This window comes from Ranitomeya imitator, chromosome 9 (genome assembly GCF_032444005.1).
Source record: "Ranitomeya imitator isolate aRanImi1 chromosome 9, aRanImi1.pri, whole genome shotgun sequence".
Taxonomy (NCBI): domain Eukaryota; kingdom Metazoa; phylum Chordata; class Amphibia; order Anura; family Dendrobatidae; genus Ranitomeya; species Ranitomeya imitator.
Window position 1 is genome coordinate 21,604,544 of NC_091290.1, and position 27,221 is coordinate 21,631,764.

The following is a 27,221-nucleotide window of genomic DNA, read 5'->3' on the forward strand; positions in this document are numbered from 1 at the left end:
AGGTCAACAGGAAAAAATCAATATACCACCAGAACATCGGCCAACAAGTCGCATCCATAGACCAACTGGATAAAGGTCAACAAGTCAGATCCAGAGACTACCAGGACAAAGGTCAACAGGAAAAAAAATCAATATACCACCAGAACATCGCCCAACAAGTCGCATCCATAGACCAACTGGATAAAGGTCAACAAGTCAGATCCAGAGACTACCAGGACAAAGGTCAACAGGAAAAAATCAATATACCACAAGAAACTTCGGCCAAGAAGTCGCATCCATAGACCAACAGGTCAGATCATAGACCACTAAGACAAAGATTCACAGGTTAAATCCATAGACTACAAGGACACAGATCCACAGGTCAGAACCATAGACCAAGAGGACACAGATCCACAGGTCAGACCATAGACCAAGAGGACACAGATCCACAGGTCAGGACCATAGACCTACAGTAGAGGACACAGATCCACAGTTCAGACCATAGACCAAGAGGACACAGATCCACAGGTCAAAACCATAGACCACCAGGACACAGATCCACAAGTCAGTTCCATTGACCACTAGAACACAGCTCCACACATTAAAGCCATAGACCACCAGAATACAGGTTCAGGACTCAGATCCATAGTCCACCAAAATACAGTCCACAGATAAGAATCATAGACTACCAGAAGACAGGTCCACAAGTAAGATCCATAGACCAGCAGGACAAAAGGTCCACAGGTCAGATCCACAGACCATGAGGACACTGCCCCTCAATTCAGAACCATAGACCACCAGGACACAGATCCACAAGTCAGTTCCATTGACCACTAGAACATAGGTTCATGTGTTAACACCATAGACCACCAGAGTGCAGGTCCAGGACTCAGATCCATAGTCCACCAGAACACAATCAACAGATAAGAATCATAGTACCCCAGTACACAGTTCAGATCTCCATGGGTCAGATCCTTAGACCACCAGGACATAGGTAAATAGATAACCATAGATGTCACAGACCACCAGGACACAGGTTCACAAGTCAGACCCATAGAAGACCAGAATACAGGTCCATGGCTTAGATCCATAGACCATCATAGTCTCTTGTGTAATAGCCATCGTAAATCACAGATCACCGTTACATAAACGTTTTCCCTCAAAGTTACATGAAAATAAGAGGAATTCTACCAGGGATTACATTTTTATGATCGTTGCAATGAAAAATATCGAGATCACAACTTTTTCCAATCACTTTAATAGCCAGAAAAATAGTCCTACGAGCATAATTGCCTTCATAAAGCCACAGCGGCTCGTTACAATGTCATCATACGTGTATCATGAATCAATGGATTCCACTCACCTAGTCCTTCCGACTCAAACAGACATGTCTCCCCAACGCCAATACTCCTGCACCAGGACAGGAAGTTTGCTGTATTGTCTCTTGCAAAGAAGGACCCGGGTGGGGCATTGGCACGGTACGGTATCCTCTTAGTTGGCAGGTCCTGCGGAAACAACAACTTAGAAATAGAATTTCCTGGTTATGTAGTGATAATAAATGTAAAGCATACCTGCTATTTCAGGTGACGGATTACACTAGGCTGTTGGAATAATCCTATTACTGGACATTTTATTCTGCACGTTTTCAAAGTTTTCTCCTCTGCCGGCTCTAAATTTCTGTTGTCTCTGAGCTGGTGGGTGGAGACTAACTGCTACAATGTCTCCCATACACAGTACACACGGACATGAGGGATTCCTGCTCTCCTGTCTCTATGTAACCCATGATCAAAAGCAGCAGGAATCTGCAGGACTTTAAAGTAGCAATACTTAACAGTGTAGCTGCGATTCCAGCACTTGGGTGAGATCAAACTTTCTGCTTTTTTCCCCCCACTCTGCTCCTCCTCCCTCTCCATAGACTTCAATATGCAGCTGTAATCTGATCAGTCAGTGAGCCAACAGTCCCAACCCAAATCAACTATTCATGTGGATTGAAATTTGGCCTCCTATTTACCATTAAAAAAATTAAAGGGCATGTCACTACAGCTACAGAGCTAATTGCTTTTGCAATATGACAAAGACTGCTTAAAGAATAAATGGAGGTTTAATAGTTTTACCCATAAATAAATAGTACACATGAAAATAAACAACTTTGTAATACATCTTATTAGATAAATCATCTTTCTCCTCCTGGACTGATCTTTCATTCTCAATTCATGGGCAAAATCAGTCTTCAGAATAAATATTTAGCCATTACTGAAATAGGAGATGATAGTTGGTGCTCATAAAGTTCTATGGAGAACTATAACTGTTTCAGGAGAACTTGAAGTAGAATGTCTGTCGGCCTCTAGCTCCTCCCTAGAATATCTGTGTCGGCCTCTAGCTCCTCCCTAGAATGTCTGTGTCAGCTTCTAGCTCCTCCCTAGAATGTCTGTGTGTTCCTCTAGCTCCTCCCTAGAATGTCTGTGTCTGCCTCTAGCTCCTCCCTAGAATATCTGTGTTCCTCTAGCTCCTCCCTAGAATGTCCATGTAGGCCTCTAGCTCCTCCCTAGAATGTATGTGTTCCTCTAGCTCCTCCCTAGAATGTCTGTGTTCCTCTAGCTCCTCCCTAGAATGTCTGTCGGCCTCTAGCTCCTCCCTTGAATGTCTGTGTGTTCCTCTAGCTCCTCCCTAGAATGTCCATGTAGGCTTCTAGCTCCTCCTTAGAATGTCTGTGTCTGCCTCTAGCTCCTCCCTAGAAGGTCTGTGTTCCTCTAGCTCCTCCCTAGAATATCCGTGTAGGCCTCTAGCTCCTCCCTAGAATGTCTTTTTCGGCCTCTAACGCCTCCCTAGAATGTCTGTGTTCCTCTAGCTCCTCCCTAGAATGTCTGGTCCGGCCTCTAGCACTTCCCTAGAATGTCTGTGTCTGCCTCTAGCTCCTCCCTAGAATGTCTGTGTTCCTCTAGCTCCTCCCTAGAATATCCGTGTAGGCCTCTAGCTCCTCCCTAGAATGACTGTGTTCCTCTAGCTCCTCCCTAGAATGTCCATGTAGGCTTCTAGCTCCTCCTTAGAATGTCTGTGTCTGCCTCTAGCTCCTCCCTAGAAGGTCTGTGTTCCTCTAGCTCCTCCCTAGAATATCCGTGTAGGCCTCTAGCTCCTCCCTAGAATGTCTGTGTTCCTCTAGCTCCTCCCTAGAATGTCTGGTCCGGCCTTTAGCGCTTCCCTAGAATGTCTGTGTTCCTCTAGCTCCTCCCTAGAATGTCTGTGTCTGCCTCTAGCTCCTCCCTAGAATGTCTGTGTTCCTCTGGCTCCTCCCTAGAATATCCATGTAGGCCTCTAGCTCCTCCCTAGAATGACTGTGTTCCTCTAGCTCCTCCCTAGAATGTCTGCGTCTGCCTCTAGCTCCTCCCTAGAATGTCTGTGTTCCTCTAGCTCCTCCCTAGAATATCCGTGTAGGCCTCTAGCTCCTCCCTAGAATGTATGTTTCGGCCTCTAGCTCCTCCCTAGAATGTCTGTGTCTGTCTCTAGCTCCTCCCTAGAATGTCTGTTTCGGCCTCTAGCTCCTCCCTAGAATGTCTGTGTTCCTCTAGCTCCTCCCTAGAATGTCTGTGTTCCGTTAGCTCCTCCCTAGAATGTCTGTGTTCCTCTAGCTCCCCCCTAGAATGTCTGTGTTCCTCTAGCTCCTCCCTAGAATGTCTGTGTTCCTCTAGCTCCTCCCTAGAATGTCTGTGTCGGCCTCTAGCTCCTCCCTCCTCCATAGAATCTAATAGGCACCAGCTGTCACCTCCTATCTCGGTAATGTGAACATGTGTCTTCACCAAATACAGATGTTACCCATTAATGGAGAGTGAAAGATCATTGCAGAATGAGAAAGAAGCAGATTTCTCTGATAAGATGTATTACAAAGTTGCTTATTTTCATGTATACTATTGAGTTATGAAATACCAACGATGGTTACCTTTTGTGCCCATAAAGCGCATGTGCCTCACTGAAGAGTGACAATCAATATTGTGTAAGAAAAAGGAAAAAAAGGAATGACAGAGAAAAAAAAGTTTGCCTGAGTTTACAGTGCCATCCGTGGGGGAGGAAGTAGCTAACTTCTCCTCCTACATGAGGTTGTCACAAGCAGATGGCAGAGCCCTCCTTGAGGTTTGGACCCAAAACTGGTTTCTAACGTCTCCAATACACTTCAATAACTTGTCAGAGCTTATTGATATTGGCCATCATGGAAAGGAGCCTTTGGACACTAATTAAAGGGACACTCCCATAAGAGAGACAGATCGGAAACTTGTATCAGGCTGCAACAAACTTCATATCAGGGGGTCTGAGAATGAATGAAGGACTGACGACTGCAAACGAAAACGGAGTGCAACTTTATTAACTCCAGCAACCACCAACATATGTGCTGCTGTATCTACACAGCAATGAGTAACTTCTATTCATTTTCTTTTGGTGAAAAGAGGAAAAAACGGCAAATCATTGGTTTTGCTGAATTCTTTTGACAAAATTCATCATAAAGGTAAAAATGTTTTTTAAATTTAAAAGGGGATTGGCATAAGCTTAAGACCCCCACCAATTGCCAGATAGGCACACGTTTATCCCCTGTACAATGGAGAGAATGAATGGGGCGCACGCAGTACCTCTCCATTCTATCAGCAATAAAAGTGCAGTGTTCTGCTGATTTGTGCCAGTCTCAGCAGTCAGACCCCCCTCCCCGATCTATATGAGAGAGAGAGAGAGAGAGAGAGAGAGAGAGAGAGAGAGAGAGAGAGAGAAAGAGAAAAGAGAAAAAGAAAGACAAAGGGAGCAAGAGAGAAGAAGAGAGAGAGAAAAGGAGAGAAAGAGAAAAAGAGAGAGAGGCAAATGGAGCAAGAGAGAAAGAGAGAAAGAGTCAAAAGGAGCAAGAGAGAAAAAGAGAGAAAGAAAGAGAAAGAGAGAGGGAAAAAGAGAAAAGAGAAAAAGAGAGACAAAGGGAGCAAGAGAGAAAAAGAGAGAGAGAAAAGGAGAGAAAGGGAAAAAGAGAGAGAAAGAAAGAAAGAGAAAGACAGAGAGAAAGAGAGAGAAAGAAAAAGAGAGACAAAGGGAGCAAGAGAAAAAGAGAAAAGGAGAGAAAGAGAAAGAGAGAGAGAAAGAAAGAGAAAGAGAGAGAGAAAAAGAGACAGAGAGAGAGACAAACGGAGCAAGAGAGAAAGAGAGAGAAAAAGAGAGAAAGAAAGAGAAAAAGAGAGAGAAAGGCAAAGAGAGAGGGAAAAAGAGAAAAGAGAAAAAGAGAGACAAAGGGAGCAAGAGGGAAAGAGAGAAAGAAAAAGAGATAGAAAGAAAGAGAGAGAAAGAGAGAGAGAGAAAAAGAGACAGAGAGAAATAGAGAGGGAGATAGAGAAAGAGAAAAAGACAAAGAAAGAGAAAAAGAGAGACAGAGAGAGAAAGAAAAAGAAAAGAAAAACAGAGAGAAAGAAAAACAAAGAGAGAAAGAAAAAGAAAGAGAAAAAAAGAAAGAGAAAGACAGGCTCCAAAGTTCCGGTCCCCATACCACACTTTGGACTACAGTTTTGGTTGGGTACCAGAACCCAAACTTCCACGTGTCCGCTCATCCCTAGTATTCACCAATCCTGTAGAAAGATGATGACTTCTTTTCACCGCACAACTCCTTTATGTTACTGCCGATATCATTTATGTTGATTTTTTTTCATCTTTTTCTACTTTTACACAATAAAACCAATTTTTCCTAAAGTTTTTTGTAGTTTTTCCTAGTCACATCCAAAGTACCATCATTTTTCCATCCTCGTAGTTTCACGAGAGTTTGTTTTTCGTGCTAAAAATAAAAAGTTTTTCTTTACTAACTTAGGATACAAATAAGTCATTGACTTGCTTAGGGCTACTGGACAGAATAGTAATTAATCATTCATTTTAGAATTTTTTTAACCCTTTACTGTACGGTATAAAAACCATTTTCATTCTACACAGTATGAAGGTTGGATAATTTTTTTTTTTATATATACATGGACGTCACTGATGGGGTAACAGAGGTAATCCCCCTCCCCCTTCGATGCTGCGGCTGGCATTGATAGCAGCATCTTAGGTGTTTAATGACTAAGATCAAAGGAAGAGAAAACAGCGCCACACCTTTTCTCAGGTTGGATGTGGTATTGCAGCCCAACCCTATTCACTTCAATGGGGCCAAGCTGCAATACTAGAAATAACTCATGGAGAGGTCCGGCAACCCTTTTAATACAGTGAAGTTGCCCCGGTCTCCTATAAACATATGGGAATTTTTACATCACCAAATACCTATGTGCAAACATTTGCATTAATAAGAAAATGTCCAAAAAACAAATTAAAATCCGTTCTCCAAACTGTAGACTGATAAAGGGGCCGCGAGGCGCAGATTCCTGCAGAATAATTAGCTTTCCATGTGGTGAGAGAGAATTGTGTTGACATAGTGTAAAATATCTAGAAGCCGAGGTGCCCACAATCCCGCTCTCAAATATCAGGCAAATCGCTCCCCTGCCGCCATTGCCGCACAATCTGGTCTGGCTGATGGCGGTGCATGTGGTTTAATGCAGGATGTGAAAGTGAGAGGAAAACACATGATGTCACCCTGCAACCATCCTGTCAGGTTCACTTCTTTTAAGCTCTGGGGGATCCCTGCTCCACCGCTGTGGTGAAATCAGAGAAACAACGACTTCGATAGTTTACTTTATCCAAATGAATTGGCTGAATGGGATTAGCTGGAAACTATTTACCACTGTGCCCACAGCGTAACGGACCGGCGACTTAATTAGGTAACAAACCGGCCAGTCGTCATTAATTAAAGTCTCCCCTTCATTTACTTATAGTGTAAACCAAGCTGTATCTGACTGGACATCAATCCGTGTCGGAACAGGGATCCTCATGTGCAAGAATATAACTACTATAATACTGCCCCTATGTACAAGTATATAACTGCTATAATACTGCCACTATGTACAAGACTATAACTGCTATAATACTGCTCCTATGTACAAGAATATAACTACTATAATACTGTCCACTATGTACAAGAATATAACTACTATAATACTGCCTCTATGTACAAGAATATAACTACTATAATATTGCTCCCTATGTACAAGAATATAACTACTATAATACTGCTCCTATGTACAAGAATATAACTACTATAATACTGCTCCTATGTACAAGAATATAACTACTATAATACTGCCTCTATGTACAAGAATATAACTACTATAATACTGCCCCTATGTACAAGAATATAACTACTATAATACTGCCCCTATGTACAAGACTATAACTGCTATAATACTGCTCCTATGTACAAGAATATAACTACTATAATACTGTCCACTATGTACAAGAATATAACTACTATAATACTGTCCACTATGTACAAGAATATAACTACTATAATACTGCCTCTATGTGCAAGAATATAACTACTATAATACTGCCCCTATGTACAAGAATATAACTACTATAATACTGCCCCTATGTACAAGTATATAACTGCTATAATACTGCTCCTATGTACAGGAATATAACTACTATAATACTGCCCCTATGTACGAGAATATAACTACTATAATACTGCCCCTATGTACAAGAATATAACTACTATAATACTGCCTCTATGTACAAGAATATAACTACTATAATACTGACCCTATGTACAAGAATATAACTACTATAATACTGCCCCTATGTACAAGAATATAACTACTATAATACTGCTCCTATGTACAAGAATATAACTACTATAATACTGCTCCTATGTACAAGAATATAACTAGTATAATACTGCCCCTATGTACAAGAATATAACTACTACTAGATTGTGGCCCGATTCGAACGCATCGGGTATTCTAGAATATGCATGTCCCCGTAGTATATGGACAATGATGATTCCAGAATCCGCGGCAGACTGTGCCCGTCGCTGATTGGTCGAGGCAACCTTTATGACATCATCGTCGCCATGGCAACCATTATGACATCTACGTCGATACTGTGCCCGTCGCTGAATCAGAGACGCGGGATGTCTACGTCCTTTATGACATCATTGTCGCTGTGCCCGTTGCTGATTGGTCGAGGCCTGGCGGCCTCGACCAATCAGAGAGCCGTGATTTCCAGGACAGACAGACAGACGGAAAAACCCTTAGACAATTATATATATATATATATATATATATATATATATATATAGATAGATAGATAATACTGCCCCTATGTACAAGAATATAACTACTGTAATACTGGCCCTATGTACAAGAATATAACTACTATAATACTGCCCCTATGTACAAGAATATAACTACTATAATACTGCCCCTATGTACAAGAATATAATTACTATAATACTGCCCCTATGTACAAGAATATAACTACTATAATACTGCCCCTATGTACAAGAATATAACTACTATAATACTGCCCCCATGTACAAGAATATAACTACTATAATACTGCCCCCATGTACAAGAATATAACTACTATAATACTGCTCCTATGTACAAGAATATAACTACTATAATACTGCTCCTATGTACAAGAATATAACTACCATAATAGTGTCCCCTATGTACAAGAATATAACTACTATAATACTGCCCCCATGTACAAGAATATAACTACTATAATACTGGCCCTATGTACAAGAATATAACTACTATAATAGTGTCCCCTATGTACAAGAATATAGCTACTATAATACTGCCCCCATGTACAAGAATATAACTACTATAATACTGGCCCTATGTACAAGAATATAACTACTATAATAGTGTCCCCTATGTACAAGAATATAACTACTATAATACTGCTCCTATGTACAAGAATATAACTACTATAATACTGCTCCTATGTACAAGAATATAACTACTATAATACTGCCCCTATGTACAAGAATATAACTACTATAATACTGCCCCTATGTACAAGAATATAACTACTATAATACTGCCCCTATGTACAAGAATATAACTACTATAATACTGCCCCTATGTACAAGAATATAACTACTATAATACTGCCCCTATATACAAGAATATAACTACTATAATACTGCCCCTATGTACAAGAATATAACTACTATAATACTGCCCCTATATACAAGAATATAACTACCATAATACTGCTCCTATGTACAAGAATATAACTACTATAATACTGCCCCTATATACAAGAATATAACTACTATAATGCTGCTCCAATGTGCAATAAACAATAAAAAAAATTCTGTAAAAGGTAGCTATGTAGCTTTTTTCCACAGTATTTTTGCAGTTTTGCATTTTCATAAATTATAAAGAAAACATAAAACCGTTATATAACATATCACATATAATTACAGCTCATCGTAGTACGTACAGTGTATGATATAAAGCGCACAGTGTGTAGATCATGTAACGTATTGACCCGTATTTCCTCCTGATAATCATCTCTACGATTGCTCCTCATTCACATTCCTGACGTTCCACAAAGATCACCGCAACCAGTTATAAAACAATAGAAGTTTTCCCTCTCATCTGTGCAGAAGTTTTCTGACGGTTATTTATCAGTATGAGGCTGCCGTCACACTAGCAGTATTTGGTCAGTATTTTACATCAGGATTTGTAGCCAAAACCAGGAGTGGAACAATCAGAGGAAAAGTATAATAGAAACATATGCACCACTTCTGCATTTATCACCCACTCCTGGTTTTGGCTACAAATACTGATGTAAAATACTGACCAAATACTGATAGTGTGACGGCAGCTTTACACGTCACGTCTGGGCTGCAGAAGGTCAGAGAACTTTACCAAGTTCAACCTTCGCTTGGAGCGGTGTCATCAGGAGGCAGATTGTGGCCAGTGCCGGAGGGGAACATTTCCTTTCTGATCGGGCAGTAACAGAATTCTCTCCTTAATTATACGTATTCCGCTGTTTCTCTGCATCCTAATATGTGCTTTGCAGCTGCTGCTTGGCATTATTGTGCCAGTCTACGCCATCACACATGCCGACTGTTATGACCTGGTGGTTAGGACAAGAATGGACCTGATGGTCAAGAGCACCCGGAAAGACCTGATAGCTACAAAAATACAGGACAAGCTCTGGGAAGTGGAAACTCTGCTGACCGCAATCCCTAATCCTACCACACACACTAGAAATAGTCGTGGATTGCTCCTAACGCTCCCTATGCAACTCGGCAGAGCCTAAGAAACTAGCTAGCCCTAAAGATAGGAAAATAAAGCCTACCTTGCCTCAGAGAAGTTCCCCAAAGGAAAAGGCAGCCCCCACATATATTGACTGTGAGTAAGATGAAATCACAAACACAGAGATGAAATAGATATAGCAAAGTGAGGCCCGACTTACTGAACAGACAGAGGATAGGAAAGGCAACTTTGCGGTCAGCACAAAAACCTACAAAAAGCCACGCAGAGAGTGCAGGGAAAAAAAAAACTTCCGCACCGACTCATGGTGCGGAGGCGCTCCCTCTGCGTCCCAGAGCTTCCAGCAAGCAAGGCAATATTCACAATAGCAAGCTGGACAGAAAAAATAGCAAACAAGAAAATAGCAAAGAGGAACTTAGCTTCTGCTGGAAATAACAGGTAATCAGAACGATCCAGGAGCGAACTAGACCAATAGTACAACATAGACAGCTGGCATGGGGCAAAGATCCAAGTGGAGTTAAATAGAGCAGCCCACTAACGACTTAGCCTCGTCACCTGTGGAAGGAAACTCAGAAACACCCACAGCCACCAGAGGAAGTCCATGGACAGAACCAGCCGAAGTACCATTCATGACCACAGGAGGGAGCCCGATAACAGAATTCACAACAGCCGACACAGAGATATAAACATATCAGTGCAGACGCAAAAATACATCGCCAGCAACGGTGCACAATACAAATACATAGACGTATAGTTACCAGATCCTTACATACAACCACGCGCCTCCAGGATGTTCACAAATGCATATAAACAGAAACACAGTAACACGCATACACAATGCGCTCAACGCAGGTACAGACCTGAGCAAAAGTTTTAGACAGGTGTGAAAAAATGCTACAAAGCAAGAACCTGAAGTGTTAAAAGATAAAATATTATCAATTAAGAAAATGCTAAAGTGAATGAAGAAATGTAAATCACATCAATATTTGGTGACCGCTCCTCTCCTTCATCAGTTCTTCAATGTACACAGTTTTTGAAGGAACTTGGGAGGAGATTGTTCCAAACATCTTGGAGCACTAACCACAGATCTTCTGGGTAGGAGGCTTGTGCAGATCCTTCTCTCTTCATGTGATTCCAGACAACAATGGATGATGTGAGATCGGGGCTCTGCGGGGGCCGGATCATCACCTCCTCGACTCCTCACTCTTAATGACATTGGCTGGATGTTTGGGGTTCCTTGTCTGATCAGACGCCTCCCATGATGGATAAGTATCTGCTTGTGTTTCTCGGCATGAAGAACACCATTAATCCTGACCAAATCCACAACTCTATTTGCTGAAATGCGGCCACAAACTTAGAGGACCCTCCACCATACCTTACTGTTCCTGCAGACCCCCGTTATTATGTCGCTCACCATCCTCCAGAGGACAAACTGCCTTCTGTTCCAGCCTAATATTTCACATTTTACTCATCAGTCCGGAGCACCTGCTGCCATTTTTGTGCACCCCAGGTCTATATTTTTGTGCCTAGTTGAGTCACTTGATCTTGTTTCTTATGTGGAAGGTCTGATTTTTGGCTCCAATTCTTCCAGAAAGACCATTTTTGACCAGACTTCTACAAACAGTAGATGGGTGCAGCTTGGTCCCACGGTTTCTGCCACTTCTGAGCTGATTACATTGCTGGACACCTGATTTTGAAGGGATGTAAGCACCATGCGTCTTTCATCTGCCGCTCTACGTTTCCTCGCCCGACCATTGTGTCCATCATTCTCAATATGGTCCAGGTCTTGGTGGCCTCAATGCTGATAAATACAAGCAGATCCTCATCCATCAGGCAATACCACCATGGAGCCATTTCGTTGACTCCAAATGTACAATGTAGTGACCCCAAATATGCAGCCAATGTCATTACAAAGTATCTGCAAAGTTAAAATGAACAAGAAGTCCTAGAACAAGAAGTCCTAGAAGTGATGATTCGGCCCTCACAGAGTCCTGATCTCAACATCCAGTCTGTGTAGAATCTAAAAATACGAAGCGTAAAATCACATTGTAGGATTTTTACATAATTAATTAGCATTTTATTGCATGAAATAAGTATTTGATACAATAGAAAAACAGAACTTAATATAGACAGCTCTTTGGTCTTGGCCATGGTGGAGAGGTTGGAGTGTGATTGAGTGTGTGGACGGGTGCCTTTTATACAGGTAATGAGTTCAATCAGGGGCAATTAATACAGGTAATGAGTGCAGAGTAGGAGGCTTCTTAAAGAAAATCTAACAGGTCCGTGAGAGACAGAATTCTTGCTGGGTGGTCGGTGATCAAATACTTATTTCATGCAATAAAATGCAATTTAATTATTTAAGAATCAAACAATTTATCCTTAGATTCTGTCTCTCACAGATGAAGGGAACCTACGATAAAAATGACAGACCTCTCCATTCTTTGTAGGTGGGAAAATTTGCAAAATTGGCAGAGTATCAAATACTTATGTTCCCCACTGTACAAATATATACACGCCGTCATACTTGTTACATGAGCACACATCATGGAGAAGGACCTCCAAAAGGCTGGACACAACAAATATGGGAGTTTATAAACCAGGGTCATTGATAACACATTGTTAGTGGTTGGCCCCACAATTTTCCAGAAGATACTGGGTGTGCGGCTCCCAATCATTATAATAGAGGCCGATTTGGGTGAATGGTAGAAACTAGCGAATCTGTGTAGGAAAGATCCACCAAGGTTACTACACTTTGCACATTTATGTGGCCCTTTAATTCTTGGGAATGATGGGGGCCCCAGCTGTCAGGAGCCCACTGGTCCGATAATGATGAGATAGTGATGATATATCATTAGGCTACCTTCACCTTCATTAGGTGATAAGATGTGAAGACCACTCACCTTGTAAGTCTTCTGGGTTTCTATAAGCTTCTCCTGAAATTTACCCTGTAGAGTCTCCGCCAGCAGACAGAGTAAGGCCCCATTATCCAGTTTCTCCAGAAACGTCTCCGCCGTTACCTCCTTCCCTGCCAAGAAAACTTAGAGGTCAAACATATTTACCTACATAGTTCTTCATCAGAGGAAGTTGGATTCCAAAGGATCAGGATAAAAGTTAGTTTCTCTGATGAAGCCACCTTCAGACTGGTGCTAGATCAGCGTTCCCAACTCCAGTCCTACAGATCCACCAGCAGATCAGGTTTTTAAGGTTTCCTTAGCAGGACACCAGTTGATAAATTGATCACTCGTGCAATACTATGGAAATCCTGAAAACGTGATCTGTTGGTGGGTCTTGAGGACTGGAGTTGGAGGGACACTGATCTAGAACTGTCCGGACTAGAAAAAGGGAGCCTTGTTTCTGCCAACAGTAAAATGCATCCTGAGACCCTTCATCCATGGATTCATGTGTGGGGGGGCTTTCTCATACATTTGGCTGAGAACATGGCCATGAATAAAGAATGGGGTCTAAATATCTTCCAAGAGGAACTTCTCCCAACAATCCAGGAGAAATTTGACGATGCCTTTTCCAGCATGATGGAGACCATGTCACAAGTCAAAAGTGGCTCAGTGAGCAAACATTGACATTTTGGGACCATGGGCAAGAAACTCTCCAGATCTCAACCCCATTAATAACTTGTGGTGGTCAATCCTCAAAAAGTGGATGGACAACCAAAAACCCGGAAATTGTTATAAACTCCAAGGACAGATAAGGTAAGAATGGGTCATCACTCAGGATTTGGTCCAGCTGCCAGGACAAAGGGCAAAAGTCTTGAAAAAAAAAAATCAACATTGTAACTAGTGAGTTTTTGTATAAACTTGATGCATTTGTCAATAAAAGTGTAAAAACTTATGAAATGCTGATTATATTTAACCATAGAAGATTCCGACAAAAAGATCTAAAAACACTAAAACAGCTAACAAAAACGTATCAGTTTCAAAACTTTTGGCCGCAACAATATATAGATAATACAATATAATGTTTATATAATACCGCTATGCAGATAACATTAGGATTCATGACTTTTGTAAGCCTCCTGTACCAAGCGATCTCTTGTGTTCCCCTCCAATAGGGGAAATGATACAATTTGTTGGCATCGGCCATACAAAGTTCTAACTTTCTTTGTACATGCTGGGCTCTGCCTTCTCCCCTGTCTGAGTTCTCAGAGAATAAATTACTTTTGCTCTGAACATCTGTAACCAATGAAAACTATATTAGGTGTCAGCTTTCAATTTGCCATTCTTTACGGCTGTAGAAGGTTGTCCCGAGTTTCTAAACCAGAGCCCTGACATATTTTACAGGTCACCTATATTAGTGCAAATGAGGAGTCCGCGCCGAACCGGAGGAAAGTGCAAAATGGAAAATACATTAAGACTCTCATAAAGAACCAACACTATACACAAGGACACATAGTGGATGAGACGGCAGAATATGTGATGGACTAAAAGCCAGATCAGCAGAGCTACCCTGGATAAACCGTCAGTATAGTGTCAGTGCGACAACTCCGTACAACAAAATAATGGGCTGTCACCGCCATATGGTTGGTTGGTAAAGCCACGGAACATAACTTTAGGTTAACAATGGGGTCACATAGGAATTACTGCTTTGTTTACATAGGGGGCAGTATTATAGTAGTTATATTCCTGTACATAGGAGCAGTATTATAGTAGTTATATCCCTGTACATAGGAGCAGTATTATAGTAGTTATATTCCTGTACATAGGGGCAGTATTATAGTAGTTATATTCCTGTACATAGGGGCAGTATTATAGTAGTTATATTCTTGCACATAGGGGCAGTATTATAGTAGTTATATTCTTAAACATAGGAGCAGTATTATAGTAGTTATATTCTTGCACATAGGGGCAGTATTATAGTAGTTATATTCTTGTACATAGGAGCATCATTATAGTAGTTATATTCTTGTACATAGGAGCAGTATTATAGTAGTTATATTCTTGTACATAGGAGCAGTATTATAGTAGTTATATTCTTGCACATAGGGGCAGTATTATAGTAGTTATATTCTTAAACATAGGAGCAGTATTATAGTAGTTATATTCTTGTACATAGGGGCAGTATTATAGTAGTTATATTCTTGCACATAGGGGCAGTATTATAGTAGTTATATTCTTGTACATAGGAGCATCATTATAGTAGTTATATTCTTGTACATAGGAGCAGTATTATAGTAGTTATATTCTTGCACATAGGGGCAGTATTATAGTAGTTATATTCTTGCACATAGGGGCAGTATTATAGTAGTTATATTCTTAAACATAGGAGCAGTATTATAGTAGTTATATTCTTGTACATAGGGGCAGTATTATAGTAGTTATATTCTTGTACATAGGGGCAGTATTATAGTAGTTATATTCTTGCACATAGGGGCAGTATTATAGTAGTTATATTCTTAAACATAGGAGCAGTATTATAGTAGTTATATTCTTGCACATAGGGGCAGTATTATAGTAGTTATATTCTTGTACATAGGAGCATCATTATAGTAGTTATATTCTTGTACATAGGAGCAGTATTATAGTAGTTATATTCTTGTACATAGTAGCAGTATTATAGTAGTTATATTCCTGTACATAGGGGCAGTATTATAGTAGTTATATTCTTGTACATAGTAGCAGTATTATAGTAGTTATATTCTTGTACATAGTAGCAGTATTATAGTAGTTATATTCCTGTACATAGGAGCAGTATTATAGTAGTTATATTCTTGTACATAGGAGCATCATTATAGTAGTTATATTCCTGTACATAGGAGCATCATTATAGTAGTTATATTCCTGTACATAGGAGCAGTATTATAGTAGTTATATTCTTGTACATAGGAGCAGTATTATAGTAGTTATATTCCTGTACATAGGGGCAGTATTATAGTAGTTATATTCTTGTACATAGTAGCAGTATTATAGTAGTTATATTCTTGTACATAGTAGCAGTATTATAGTAGTTATATTCTTGTACATAGGAGCATCATTATAGTAGTTATATTCCTGTACATAGGAGCAGTATTATAGTAGTTATATTATTGTACATAGGGGCAGTATTATAGTAGTTATATTCTTAAACATAGGAGCAGTATTATAGTAGTTATATTCTTGTACATAGGAGCAGTATTATAGTAGTTATATTCTTGTACATAGGGGCAGTATTATAGTAGTTATATTCTTGTACATAGGGGCAGTATTATAGTAGTTATATTCTTAAACATAGGAGCAGTATTATAGTAGTTATATTCTTGTACATAGGAGCAGTATTATAGTAGTTATATTCTTGTACATAGGAGTAGTATTATAGTAGTTATATTCTTGTACATAGGGGCAGTATTATAGTAGTTATATTCTTGTACATAGGGGCAGTATTATAGTAGTTATATTCTTGTACATAGGGGCAGTATTATAGTAGTTATATTCTTGTATATAGGGGGCAGTATTATAGTAGTTATATCCTTAAACATAGGAGCAGTATTATAGTAGTTATATTCTTGCACATAGGGGCAGTATTATAGTAGTTATATTCTTGTACATAGGAGCATCATTATAGTAGTTATATTCCTGTACATAGGAGCAGTATTATAGTAGTTATATTCTTGTACATAGGGGCAGTATTATAGTAGTTATATTCCTGTACATAGGAGCAGTATTATAGTAGTTATATTCTTGTACATAGGGGCAGTATTATAGTAGTTATATTCTTGTACATAGGATCATCATTATAGTAGTTATATTCCTGTACATAGGAGCAGTATTATAGTAGTTATATTCTTCTACATAGGGGCAGTATTATAGTAGTTATATTCTTGTACATAGGAGCAGTATTATAGTAGTTATATTCTTGTACATAGGGGCAGTATTACAGTAGTTATATTCTTTTATATATTGGGCAATATACTACTCCCTATATAAAAAAAACAGACTTGAACTTATTATTTCTATATATGAAAAGAATAAATACTTAATTATAGATCTGTTTAAATGCAATTTTTGGCAATGCAGTGGTAAAGAAATCATAAAGCGCTGTGCCAACTCTTACCCAGCATGTTTGTCAGCCACAGCGCCAAGTCTTCTTTCATGGGTAGCAGATTGGCCTCATGGCGGATGGCCAGCCACTGGCTGTATTGGTGCATGTCGGAGAGGCCCGGCCCCCGAGCTGCTGGGCTTAATGTGGTGCACATCATCGTTCTGGGAAATGTCTGCCACAAAGAGGACAGAAGGAACGATAAGAACATGTCAGTGGCGCTAGAGCTTAATGCTTGTTTCCAAGCTTTGCATATGTGTTAAAATTATTCTGGAATAGGCTGAACTGACTTCTGTATATAATATACAGTACAGACCAAAGTTTGGACACACCTTCTCATTTAAAGATTTTTCTGTATTTTCATGACTATGAAAATTGTACATTCACACTGAAGGAACCAAAACTCTGAATTAACACATGTGGAATTATAAACTTAACAAAAAAGTGTGAAACAACTGAAATTATGTCTTATATTCAAAGTTCTTCAAAGTAGCCACCTTTTCCTTTGGTGACTGCTTTGCACACTCTTGGCATTCTCTTGATGGGCTTCAAGAGGTAGTCACAGGGAATTGTCTTCAAACAATCTTGAAGGAGTTCCCAGAGATGCTTAGCACTTGTTGGTTCTTTTGCCTTCACTCTGCGGTCCAGCTCACCCCAAACCCTCTCGATTGGGTTCAGGTCTGGTGACTGTGGAGGCCAGGTCATCTGGCGTAGCACCCCATCACTCTCCTTCTTGTGTCAATTCATAGTTTTGATGCCTTCAGTGTGAATGTACAATTTTTATAGTTATGAAAATACCGAAAAATCTTTAAATGAGAAGGGGTGTCCAAACTTTTGGTCTGTACTGTATATTGTTTCCATTCACTGACAGCAAGCTGATCTTGAAAATGGTGAGAAAGTGAATTAGAAAGACTCCGCTTCATCAAGACTGGCATTCATTGTGCTGCTCTGGAGCAAGATGCACCAAATTCATATAAATCCCCTGCGCCCCTACAAGAAATGAAGACCGGTGGGGGTCTGAGGCACCCTAATGCCGCAACTTATGCCACTTTTTTGGTGTAAATGATGATGATTATTTTTTCAGGTGCGTTTGAACACATCTCATCCCAGAAAAGCTCCACTCACTAGCACAAAAACGCTAAAAGTCACACAGCTTTTGCAGCATTTCATACAGTTTTATGTCAGAAAACTGGTGAAAAGTGCTTGATGAAGTAAAAACCAAAGTATTTTAGAAAGTTGCAGAAGTTTTCCTAGTGCAATAATCTTTATTTATATAAAACTGGAGTGTCCCTTTAAATAATAATTATGGTGCGTAGACACAATCTGAAACCCAGACACTTAACACTGCGCAGCTGTACAGTACAAGTGCTTCTCACCAAATTAGAAAATCATCAAAAAGTTAATTTCAGTTGTTTAACACAAAAAATGAAACTCATATATTTATTATATAGAGTCATTACACACTACATTATCACATTACAGTGATCTATTTCACATTTATTTCTGTTAATGTTGATGATTGTGGCTTACAGTCAATGAAAACCCAAAAGTCATTATCTCAGTAAATTAGAATAATTAACAAAAAACACCTGCAAAGGCTTCCTAAGAGTTTATAAAGGTCCCTTAGTCTGTTTCAGTAGCTCCACAATCATGGGGAAGACTCCTGACCTGACAGATGCCCAGAAGGCGTCACTGACACACTCCACAAGGAGGGGAAGCCACAAAAGGTCATTGCTAAAGAAGCCGCCTGTTCACAGAGTGCTGTATCCAAGCATATTAATGGAAAGTTGAGCGGAAGGAAAAAGTGTGGTTGAAAAAGGTGCACAAGCAACCGGGATAACCGCAGCCTGGAAAGGATTGTTAAGAAAAGGCCATTCACAAATTTGGGGAGATTCACAAGGAGTGGACTGCTGCTGGAGTCATTGCTTCAAGAGCCGCCACACACAGACGTGTCCAGGACATGGGCTACAAGTGTCACATTCCTTGTGTCAGCCACTCATGACCAATAGACAATGCCAGAAGCGTCTTACCTGGGCCAAGGAGAAAAAGAACCGGACTGTTGTCAGTGGTCCAAGGTGTTGTTTTCAGATGAGAGTAAATTTTGCATATCATTTGGAAATGAAGGTCCCAGAATCTGGAGGAAGAGTGGAGAGGCCACAATCCAAGCTGCAGGAGGTCTAGTGTGAAGTCTCCACAATCAGTGATGGTTTGGGGAGCCATGTCATCTGCTGGTGTAGGTCCACTGTGTTTTATCAAGACCAAAGTCAGCACAGCCGTCTACCAGGAGATTTTAGAGCACTTCATGCTTCTATAGGGAATTGTCAAGAGGAAGATGAGAGACACCAGACCCAACAATGCAGACGAGCTGAAGGCTGCTATCAAAGCAACCTGGGCTTCCATAACCCCTCAGCAGTGCCGCAGGCTGATCGCCTCCATGCCACACCGCATTGATGCAGTAATTGATGCAATAGCAACCCCGACCAAGCATGGACTGCATTTACTGAACATACATTTCAGTAGGCCAACATTTCGGATTTTAAAATAAATTTTCAAGCTGCTGTTATAAAGTATTCTAATTTACTGAGATAATGACTTTTAGGTTTTCATTGGCTGTAAGCCATAATCATCAACAATAACAGAAATAAACATGAAATAGATCACTCTGTTTGTAATGACTATAATGTATGAGCTTCATTTTTTGTATTGAAGAACTGAAATAAATTAACTTTTGGATGATATTCTAATTTTGTGAGAAGCACCTGTATAAATTACTCTAACACCAAATTATGGCCAAAACCTGGGAATATCAGGAGAGCATTTGCTGGGAACAGAGAGATAGCTAGATTACAGATTTTGTTACCCTACTATAATGTCATAGCCGATAACCACAGCCACCACCAGGGGGAGCTCACTACATACAGATATACCCAGCTCTACTGTATAAATCCATATGCAGTGAGCTCCCTCTAGTGGTGACTGCAGGCGGCCAGAATGATATAATTTATGATGCTACCCTTATACAAATTTATTATAAGGATTATCGGTACAGAAATTGGGACCTAAAAATGGAAGCAATATTCAGAAAGATGAACTAATTATATAATGCATGTAGTTTATAATAGTCTGTATTCTATCAATTGAGCAAAAAGATCGGGTTCTGTGTTCTTACTCCATTCACAGACTACCATAAACAGCTCTTGTATTCCACTGGCCCTGAGATGAAACTTTATGACTGTATCAAATTTAATTAAAGGTCCCGCACCCCCCGGTCATTCATTCCGTTATGTTCGCGTCTATGTACGGAAGCTTCCTCTAAAATTAAATTAATGACATTATTCCAAAACCGTCCGTTTATTGCTCGTCAGTTCCCTGTAAATCTTTGTTCTCGCCTTCTAACAGTCCCGGTCACAATTCTCTGAGTGACAGTAATGACCGCTCTACAAATTCTCACCCCAATCATTAACAAGCGCCAGATCTGCGGAAACCATTATGACCCGATAATTGTACAATAAAATTACATAACGTCGCAGAGCACAGGACGACCATTAGTCTATTTACTATGGAGATCTAGCAGAGCTGAGATTGCTATTGTGTCGTTTGGGGTTCACTTGCAGTCCCACGTAAAATCACAGATAAAACATTGCAAAGTGGGCTATGTTCGTGCACATTCAGTGTTGTGTCCCGAACACTTTAACGGGGTTTGTGTCGGAATTGCCAAAAAAAAAGCATTTCGACAAGAACCTCCACAGACCCCCGGTGGAGTCACTTTGGATGTTTTCGGACTTCTGCCCTGGCAATATTCAGCTTTTTTTTAGACATGCATAAAAACTTGGCGCAACAAACTCATCTCTCCTACATCTAAAAATTACTGCGTGTCATGTAGAAAAAAAGAAAAAGGTCATTTTCTTTTTTTGAGCAAATGTAGTAAGTTTACCCTAAATTCTACAAACTGAGATCTCGCAAATGACCTTCTCAGCCCCCTGATTTATGCAGATCTATATAACATCATATGCTGATGCAGCAGTGCTGAACGAAGGGAACCAAACTACGTTATTACGGTACGATTACCTGCAGGTCACAGGTAAACTCGGCTCTACTACTTCGTAGTGTGTTATCTACGCTTTTCCGAAATGTTACAGGTCAACTCGATCAATTATCCTTAGGCCACGTTCACACGTTCAGTATTTGTAATCGGAGGAAAAGTATAATAGAAACTCGTCACCACTTCTGTATTTATCACCCTTACAATTACTGACTATGTGAATGTGGCCTAAAAGAAATGACAAACTCATCTCCACATACACAGACCCGTACAAACCTATCTATCTGATATCAAAGTTGTCATATAAACAAACACAGTTCGGCTCTGCTACATCTAATATACAGATATAGCAGAGAAAATGTCATTTCGTTCAACAGTCCAAAGATAAAACTGTATAAAACAAACTCAGCTCTGCATCATCCACCACATTTAGGCTGCAGTCACACGTTCAGTGTTTGGTCAGTATTTCACATCAGTATTTATAAGCCAAAACCCAGGAGTGGGTGATAAATACAGAAGTGGTGCAGATGTTTCTATTATACTTTTCCTCTATTTGTTCCACTCCTTACTGTGATTTAACCCATAGACCTGGAGGTAAAGCTAGTACCGAATCCTCTCCAGGGGGGCTTCCCATCCAAGTCTGTGCATGCAGTTTTTAAGGAGTTGTGGAGCGGAATCTCTCTAAATTCTCCATACTCTCCAAAAAAAACTTCAAAAACTCAGCGAAGAAGGCTCAGATGATCGCCCACTGCAAGGCTCAATGAGTGATCAGAAAGCACAAGAGGATGGATGGCAATGACGAGTTCAGCTCTGCTACATCTATATGGAATCTGAACCCACGGATACATTTAGTGTAAATATTTACCGCTCACGGAACACAATGTATCACCGGCGGCGTTCTCCTCTTACCTCGTCCTTCCGCGCTCGCTCCTGGCAGGATCTGCTCTCTGCTTTGCTTTCTGTTCTCCTTTTTTTTTCACCCATTAAAGTAAGAACACCTCTCGCCCTGAGAGAGCCATTGTCAGGTAGAAGAATTTTAGCCTGGATGGTTTACACTGGACCTAATGGCATGTAACACTTTCAACAAACTGCAGGGTCCCCCCCCCCCACTCCTGAACACTGAGCTTCTTATGTGACTACAGAGACAACCTTCTTTTTTTTTTTTTCGGGCACAGGACGGGGGGCTTGTGTTTTGCCAGTAAAGTCATCATCGGTCCTCATCTGCGCACACAATAACTGGGAGAATCTGGGTCACAGGCTGCACACCACTCATCCTGGTCTTTGGCTCTCGCATCAGCAGAGAGTTTGGTCACACAATGGCCTCTCACCAGAGAGCAAGTCAACAGAAAAGAAGAAAACTTAGTATCACACATGTAGCAGAGATGAGTTTGGCATCGAACTGTTTACTCAAAAGATGGGGTGAGGTTTATGACAATGTTTCAGCTCTGCTTCCCCCCCCCCCCCCCCCCATTCTGCTACCAAAGTTTTCATCAACGGGTTGTTTTCCAAAGTAATGCAAACAAATCGATAAATCTGTGGCAATATTGGAGGTTTGACATAAATCCTATAAAAATAACAGATAAAACACTGCAATATTTCCTAAGGTTGTGTAAATGACAAACTCAGCTCTGCTACATTAGAATGTACACTGCTCAAAAAAATAAAAGGAGCACTAAAATCCCACATCCTAGATATCCCTGAATGAAGTATTCCAGTTGCAAATTTTTATTCATTGCATAGTGGAATGTGTTCAGAACAATAAAACATAAAAATGATCAATGTAAATCAAAATGAATATCCCATGGAGGTCTGGAGTTGGAGTGATGCTAAAAATCAAAGTGGAAAATCAAATTACAGGCTGATCCAACTTCAGTGGAAATGCCTCAAGACAAGGAAATGATGCTCAGTAGTGTGTGTGGCCTCCACGTGCCTGTATGACATCCCTCCTGTACAACGTTTAGGCATGCTCCTGATGAGGCGGCGGATGGTCTCCTGAGGGATCTCCTCCCAGACCTGGACTAAAGCCTCCGCCAACTCCTGGACAGTCTGTGGTGCAACAAGACATTGGTGGATGGTGCGAGACATGATGTCCAAGATGTGCTCAATCGGATTCAGGTCTGGGGAACGGGCGGGCCAGTCCATAGCTTCAATGCCTTCATCTTGCAGGAACTGCTGACACACTCCAGCCACATGAGGTCTGGCATTGTCCTGCATTAGGAGGAACCCAGGGCCAACCGCACCAGCATATGGTCTCACAAGGGGTCTGAGGATCTCATCTTGGTACCTAATGGTAGTCAGGCTACCTCTGGTGAGCACATGGACGGCTGTGCGACCCTCCAAAGAAATGCCACCCCACAACAATACTGACCCACTGCCAAACTGGTCATGCTGAAGGATGTTGCAGGCAGCAGATCGCTCTCCATGGCGTCTCCAGACTCTGTCACGTTTGTCACATGTGCTCAGTGTGAACCTGCTTTAATCTGTGAAGAGCACAGGGCGCCAGCGTCGAATTTGCCAATCCTGGTGTTCTGTGGCAAATGCCAAGCGTCCTGCACGGTGTTAGGCTGTGAGCACAACCCCCATCTGTGAACGTCGGGCACTCAGACCATCCTCATGGAGTCGGTTTCTAACCGTTTGTGCAGACACATGCACATTTGTGGCCTGCTGGAGGTCATTTTGCAGGGCTCTGGCAGTGCTCCTCCTGTTCCTCCTTGCACAAAGGTGGAGGTAGCGGTCCTGCTGCTGGGTTGTTGCCCTCCTACGGCCACCTCCATGTCTCCTGGCCTGTCTCCTCGTAGCGCCTCCAGCCTCTGGACACTACGCTGACGCAGCAAACCTTCTTGACACAGCTCGCATTGATGTGCCATCCTGGATGAGCTGCACTACCTGAGCCACTTGTGTGGGTTGTAGAGTCCGTCTCATGCTACCACGAGTGTGAAAGCACAACCAACATTCAAAAGTGACCAAAACATCAGCCAGAAAGCATTGGTACTGAGATGTGGTCTGTGGTCCCCACCTGCAGAACCACTCTTTTATTGAGGGTTTCTTGATAATTGCCAATAATTTCCATCTGTTGTCTATTCCATTTGCACAACAGCATGTGAAATTGATTGTCAAACAGTGTTGCTTCCTAAGTGGACAGTTTGATTTCATAGAAGTTTGATTTACTTGGAGTTAGATTCTATTGTTTAAGGCTATGTGCACATGTTGCGGATTTGCATCTGGAATGTTTTGTGCGGATTTCGCATCTCTTGGCAGAAAACGCAGGTGTGGATTTGATGTGTTTTTTTTATGCGGATTTTGTGCTGATTTGCTGCGGATTTCATGCGTTCTTACCCCTGCGGATTTCTATAATGGAATGGGTACAAAAACGCTGCAGATTCGCACAAAAGAAGTGACATGCTACTTCTTTTAGGCTGTGTGCACACGTGTTTTTTTTTCGTGTTTTTTTCACGATAAAAATGCATAAAAAACGCATACACATGCATCCTATCATTTAGAATGCATTCTGCAATTTTTGTGCACATGATGCGTTTTTTTTCCGCAAAAAAAAAAAAAAAACACATCGCGGTAAAAAATAACGCAGCATGTTCATTAATTTTGCATTTTTTTTCCGCTATATAATGCATTGGGAATGCTCCGGAAAAAAAAAAACCGCGACAAAAACGCAACGTGTGCACACAGCCTTAATCCGCAGCATTTCCACCAGTAGCACAGCATTTTTTTTTTTTCATTGATTTACATTGTACTGTAAATCACTTGCGGATCTGCACGGTAAAAAAATATCTGAAAAGCTGTGTTAGAACTAAATGCTAATCGGACAAACAAAACTCTGCTACATCTTACCAAGCGAACCCTGCTTTTAGGGGCATAACAACAATAGGTACAATGGCTGCAATCACACCGGGGCTCTCCAACCTAAAGGGGCCCCAAAGTCTCTTGAAAACCTGCATTAATTGGGGACCCCGCAGGACATTTGGCACTGGGGCCCATGAGCTTCAAGTTACACCACTGTGCTGCATTATTGGACTGTCTCATCTATGAAAAACCACAAAAAAGGACTAAACATCCTCCAAAAAATCACGAATTAATACAGCACAAAAGGACTGCAGTGCTTACCTGCCCAGGTCTCAGCACTAGTGCATTCTCAGGATGCAGCAAACTCATGCGATAAAGATGGCGGCAACATAGGTGCAAAATATTGAAGAGGCGACCGCTCACAGCATAGCAAGTCATGGAGGAGGTGATTGCACAAAAGAGGCTTATAGGGCACTGGTCACACACAGGTAACGCACCGTGCTCTGCCTGCATGTGACCAGCGCCCTATACAAGCCTGTTTTGTGCAATCAGACACTAAGCAATCACCTCCTCCATGAGTTGTAGGTTGTGAGCCGTCGCCTCTTCAGTATTTTGCACCTGTGTCGCCGCCATCTTTACTACATGGGTTTGCTGCATCCTGACAGTGCACTAGTGCTGAGACCTGGGCAGGTAAGCACTGCAGTCCCTTTGGGCTAAATTAACTATTTCATCTATACTGCATCAAATAAATCTGAAAAATGAAGCTGTGCTATTTCTGAAAAGTAAGGTTATGATGCTTCTGACAAATTCAGCTCTGCTACACAGGATGAAAGTTTGCTGCATCCAACGAACTCAGCGCTGCTACATCTCATGTTTACAGCAAACTCAATGTAACAGTATTTTTAGGGGTATGTGCACACGTTGCGGATTCTCTGCGGATCCGCAGCGTTTTTTGCGGTGCAGAAACGCTTCAGATCCGCAATTGATTTACAGTACAATGTAAATCAATGAGGAAAAAAAATGCTGTGCACACTTTGCGGAAAATCCGCTGCGGAAACGCTGCAGTTGAAAAGAAGTAGCATGTCACTTCTTTTTTGTGAATCTGCAGCGTTTTTGTACCCATTCCATTATAGAAAACCGCAGGGGTAAAAACGTGGCAAATCCGCACAAAAAACGCACAAAAAACGCCGCGGCACCGCACAAAAAACACGACAAATCCACAGGTGCGTTTTCTCCCAGGAGAGGCAGAATCCGCACCAGAAATTCCTAAGCCTAATCCGCAACGTGTGCACATAGCCTTAGGGGAACAACAGAATTCTGCAACACTTTTTACACAATGATTGGCCAAAATGCCATTTTAAGACTATGTGCACACGGTGCGGATTTCCTTCGGAATTGCAGATTGCAGAAATGTTGCAGATCCGCAAGTGATTTACAGAACAATATAAATCAATGGGCGGAAAAAATGCTGTGCGGAAAGTTCCGCACTAAAAACGCAGCAGATTCAAAAAATCATGGAAAATTCCCACACAGCATTGCCATAAAGTGAGAGCAATGAACTACGGTAACGTCTCAGTGATGCACTGCAGGAGCCATTGTCTCCTGTCAGTGTGTCGCTGGAGGCCCTATAGAGCGGTGACACCACCCGATGTCACTGTTCTATAGGGGAGATCGTCGTGGGACACTCGTTATTAATTGGACTACGGCGGAAAGGGAGTATACGGTTGGTTTATTATTTTTTATTTTTTGCAGGCAATCGAGGGTGTTGCAGGAATTAGGCGAGGTTGTAAGTGTGGTGAAATTAAGAATATTAAATTACTTCTTTCTGTCTGTCTTTTTTTTTTAACTCTTTCACTACTATAGGATTAATAATGGATAGGTGTCTTATTGACGCCTCTCCATTACTAACCGGACTTAATGTCACCTTACAATACAAATGTGACATTAACCCCTTATTACCCCATATGCCACCACTACAGGGCAGTGGGTAGAGAGAGGCTAAGTGCCGAAACTCACAGATGTGCCACTTCTGGGGCAGCTGGGAGCTGGGGGGGGGGGGGGGAAATATCCATGGTCCCTTCCTAGGCTATGGCTCTTATGTACAAGAATATAACTACTATAATACTGCCTCTATGTACAAGAATATAACTACTATAATACTGCTCCTATGTACAAGAATATAACTACTATAATACTTCCCCCTATGTACAAGAATATAACTACTATAATACTGCCCCTATGTACAAGAATATAACTAC

At 41.1% G+C, this 27,221-nt stretch overlaps 1 protein-coding gene across 6 annotated transcripts in view; it reads right to left on the reverse strand.

Annotated features, from left to right (window-relative positions):
- GAS2 (growth arrest specific 2) overlaps positions 1 to 27,221 on the reverse strand; it is an 87,869-nt gene that overhangs the window by 49,991 nt on the left and 10,657 nt on the right. For 2 of the 6 annotated variants that reach the window (XM_069739889.1, XM_069739888.1), the window contains exons 2-4: positions 17,139 to 17,298; positions 12,998 to 13,122; positions 1,343 to 1,484 (exon numbers count right to left, since the gene is read on the reverse strand). In XM_069739889.1, the coding sequence (XP_069595990.1) occupies positions 1,343 to 1,484; positions 12,998 to 13,122; positions 17,139 to 17,298 (427 nt within the window). Of the gene's footprint in view, positions 1 to 1,342; positions 1,500 to 12,997; positions 13,123 to 17,138; positions 17,299 to 22,074; positions 22,280 to 27,221 lie in introns of those variants that run through there. The other 4 variants (XM_069739886.1, XM_069739887.1, XM_069739884.1 and 1 more) reach the window with 3 other exon arrangements.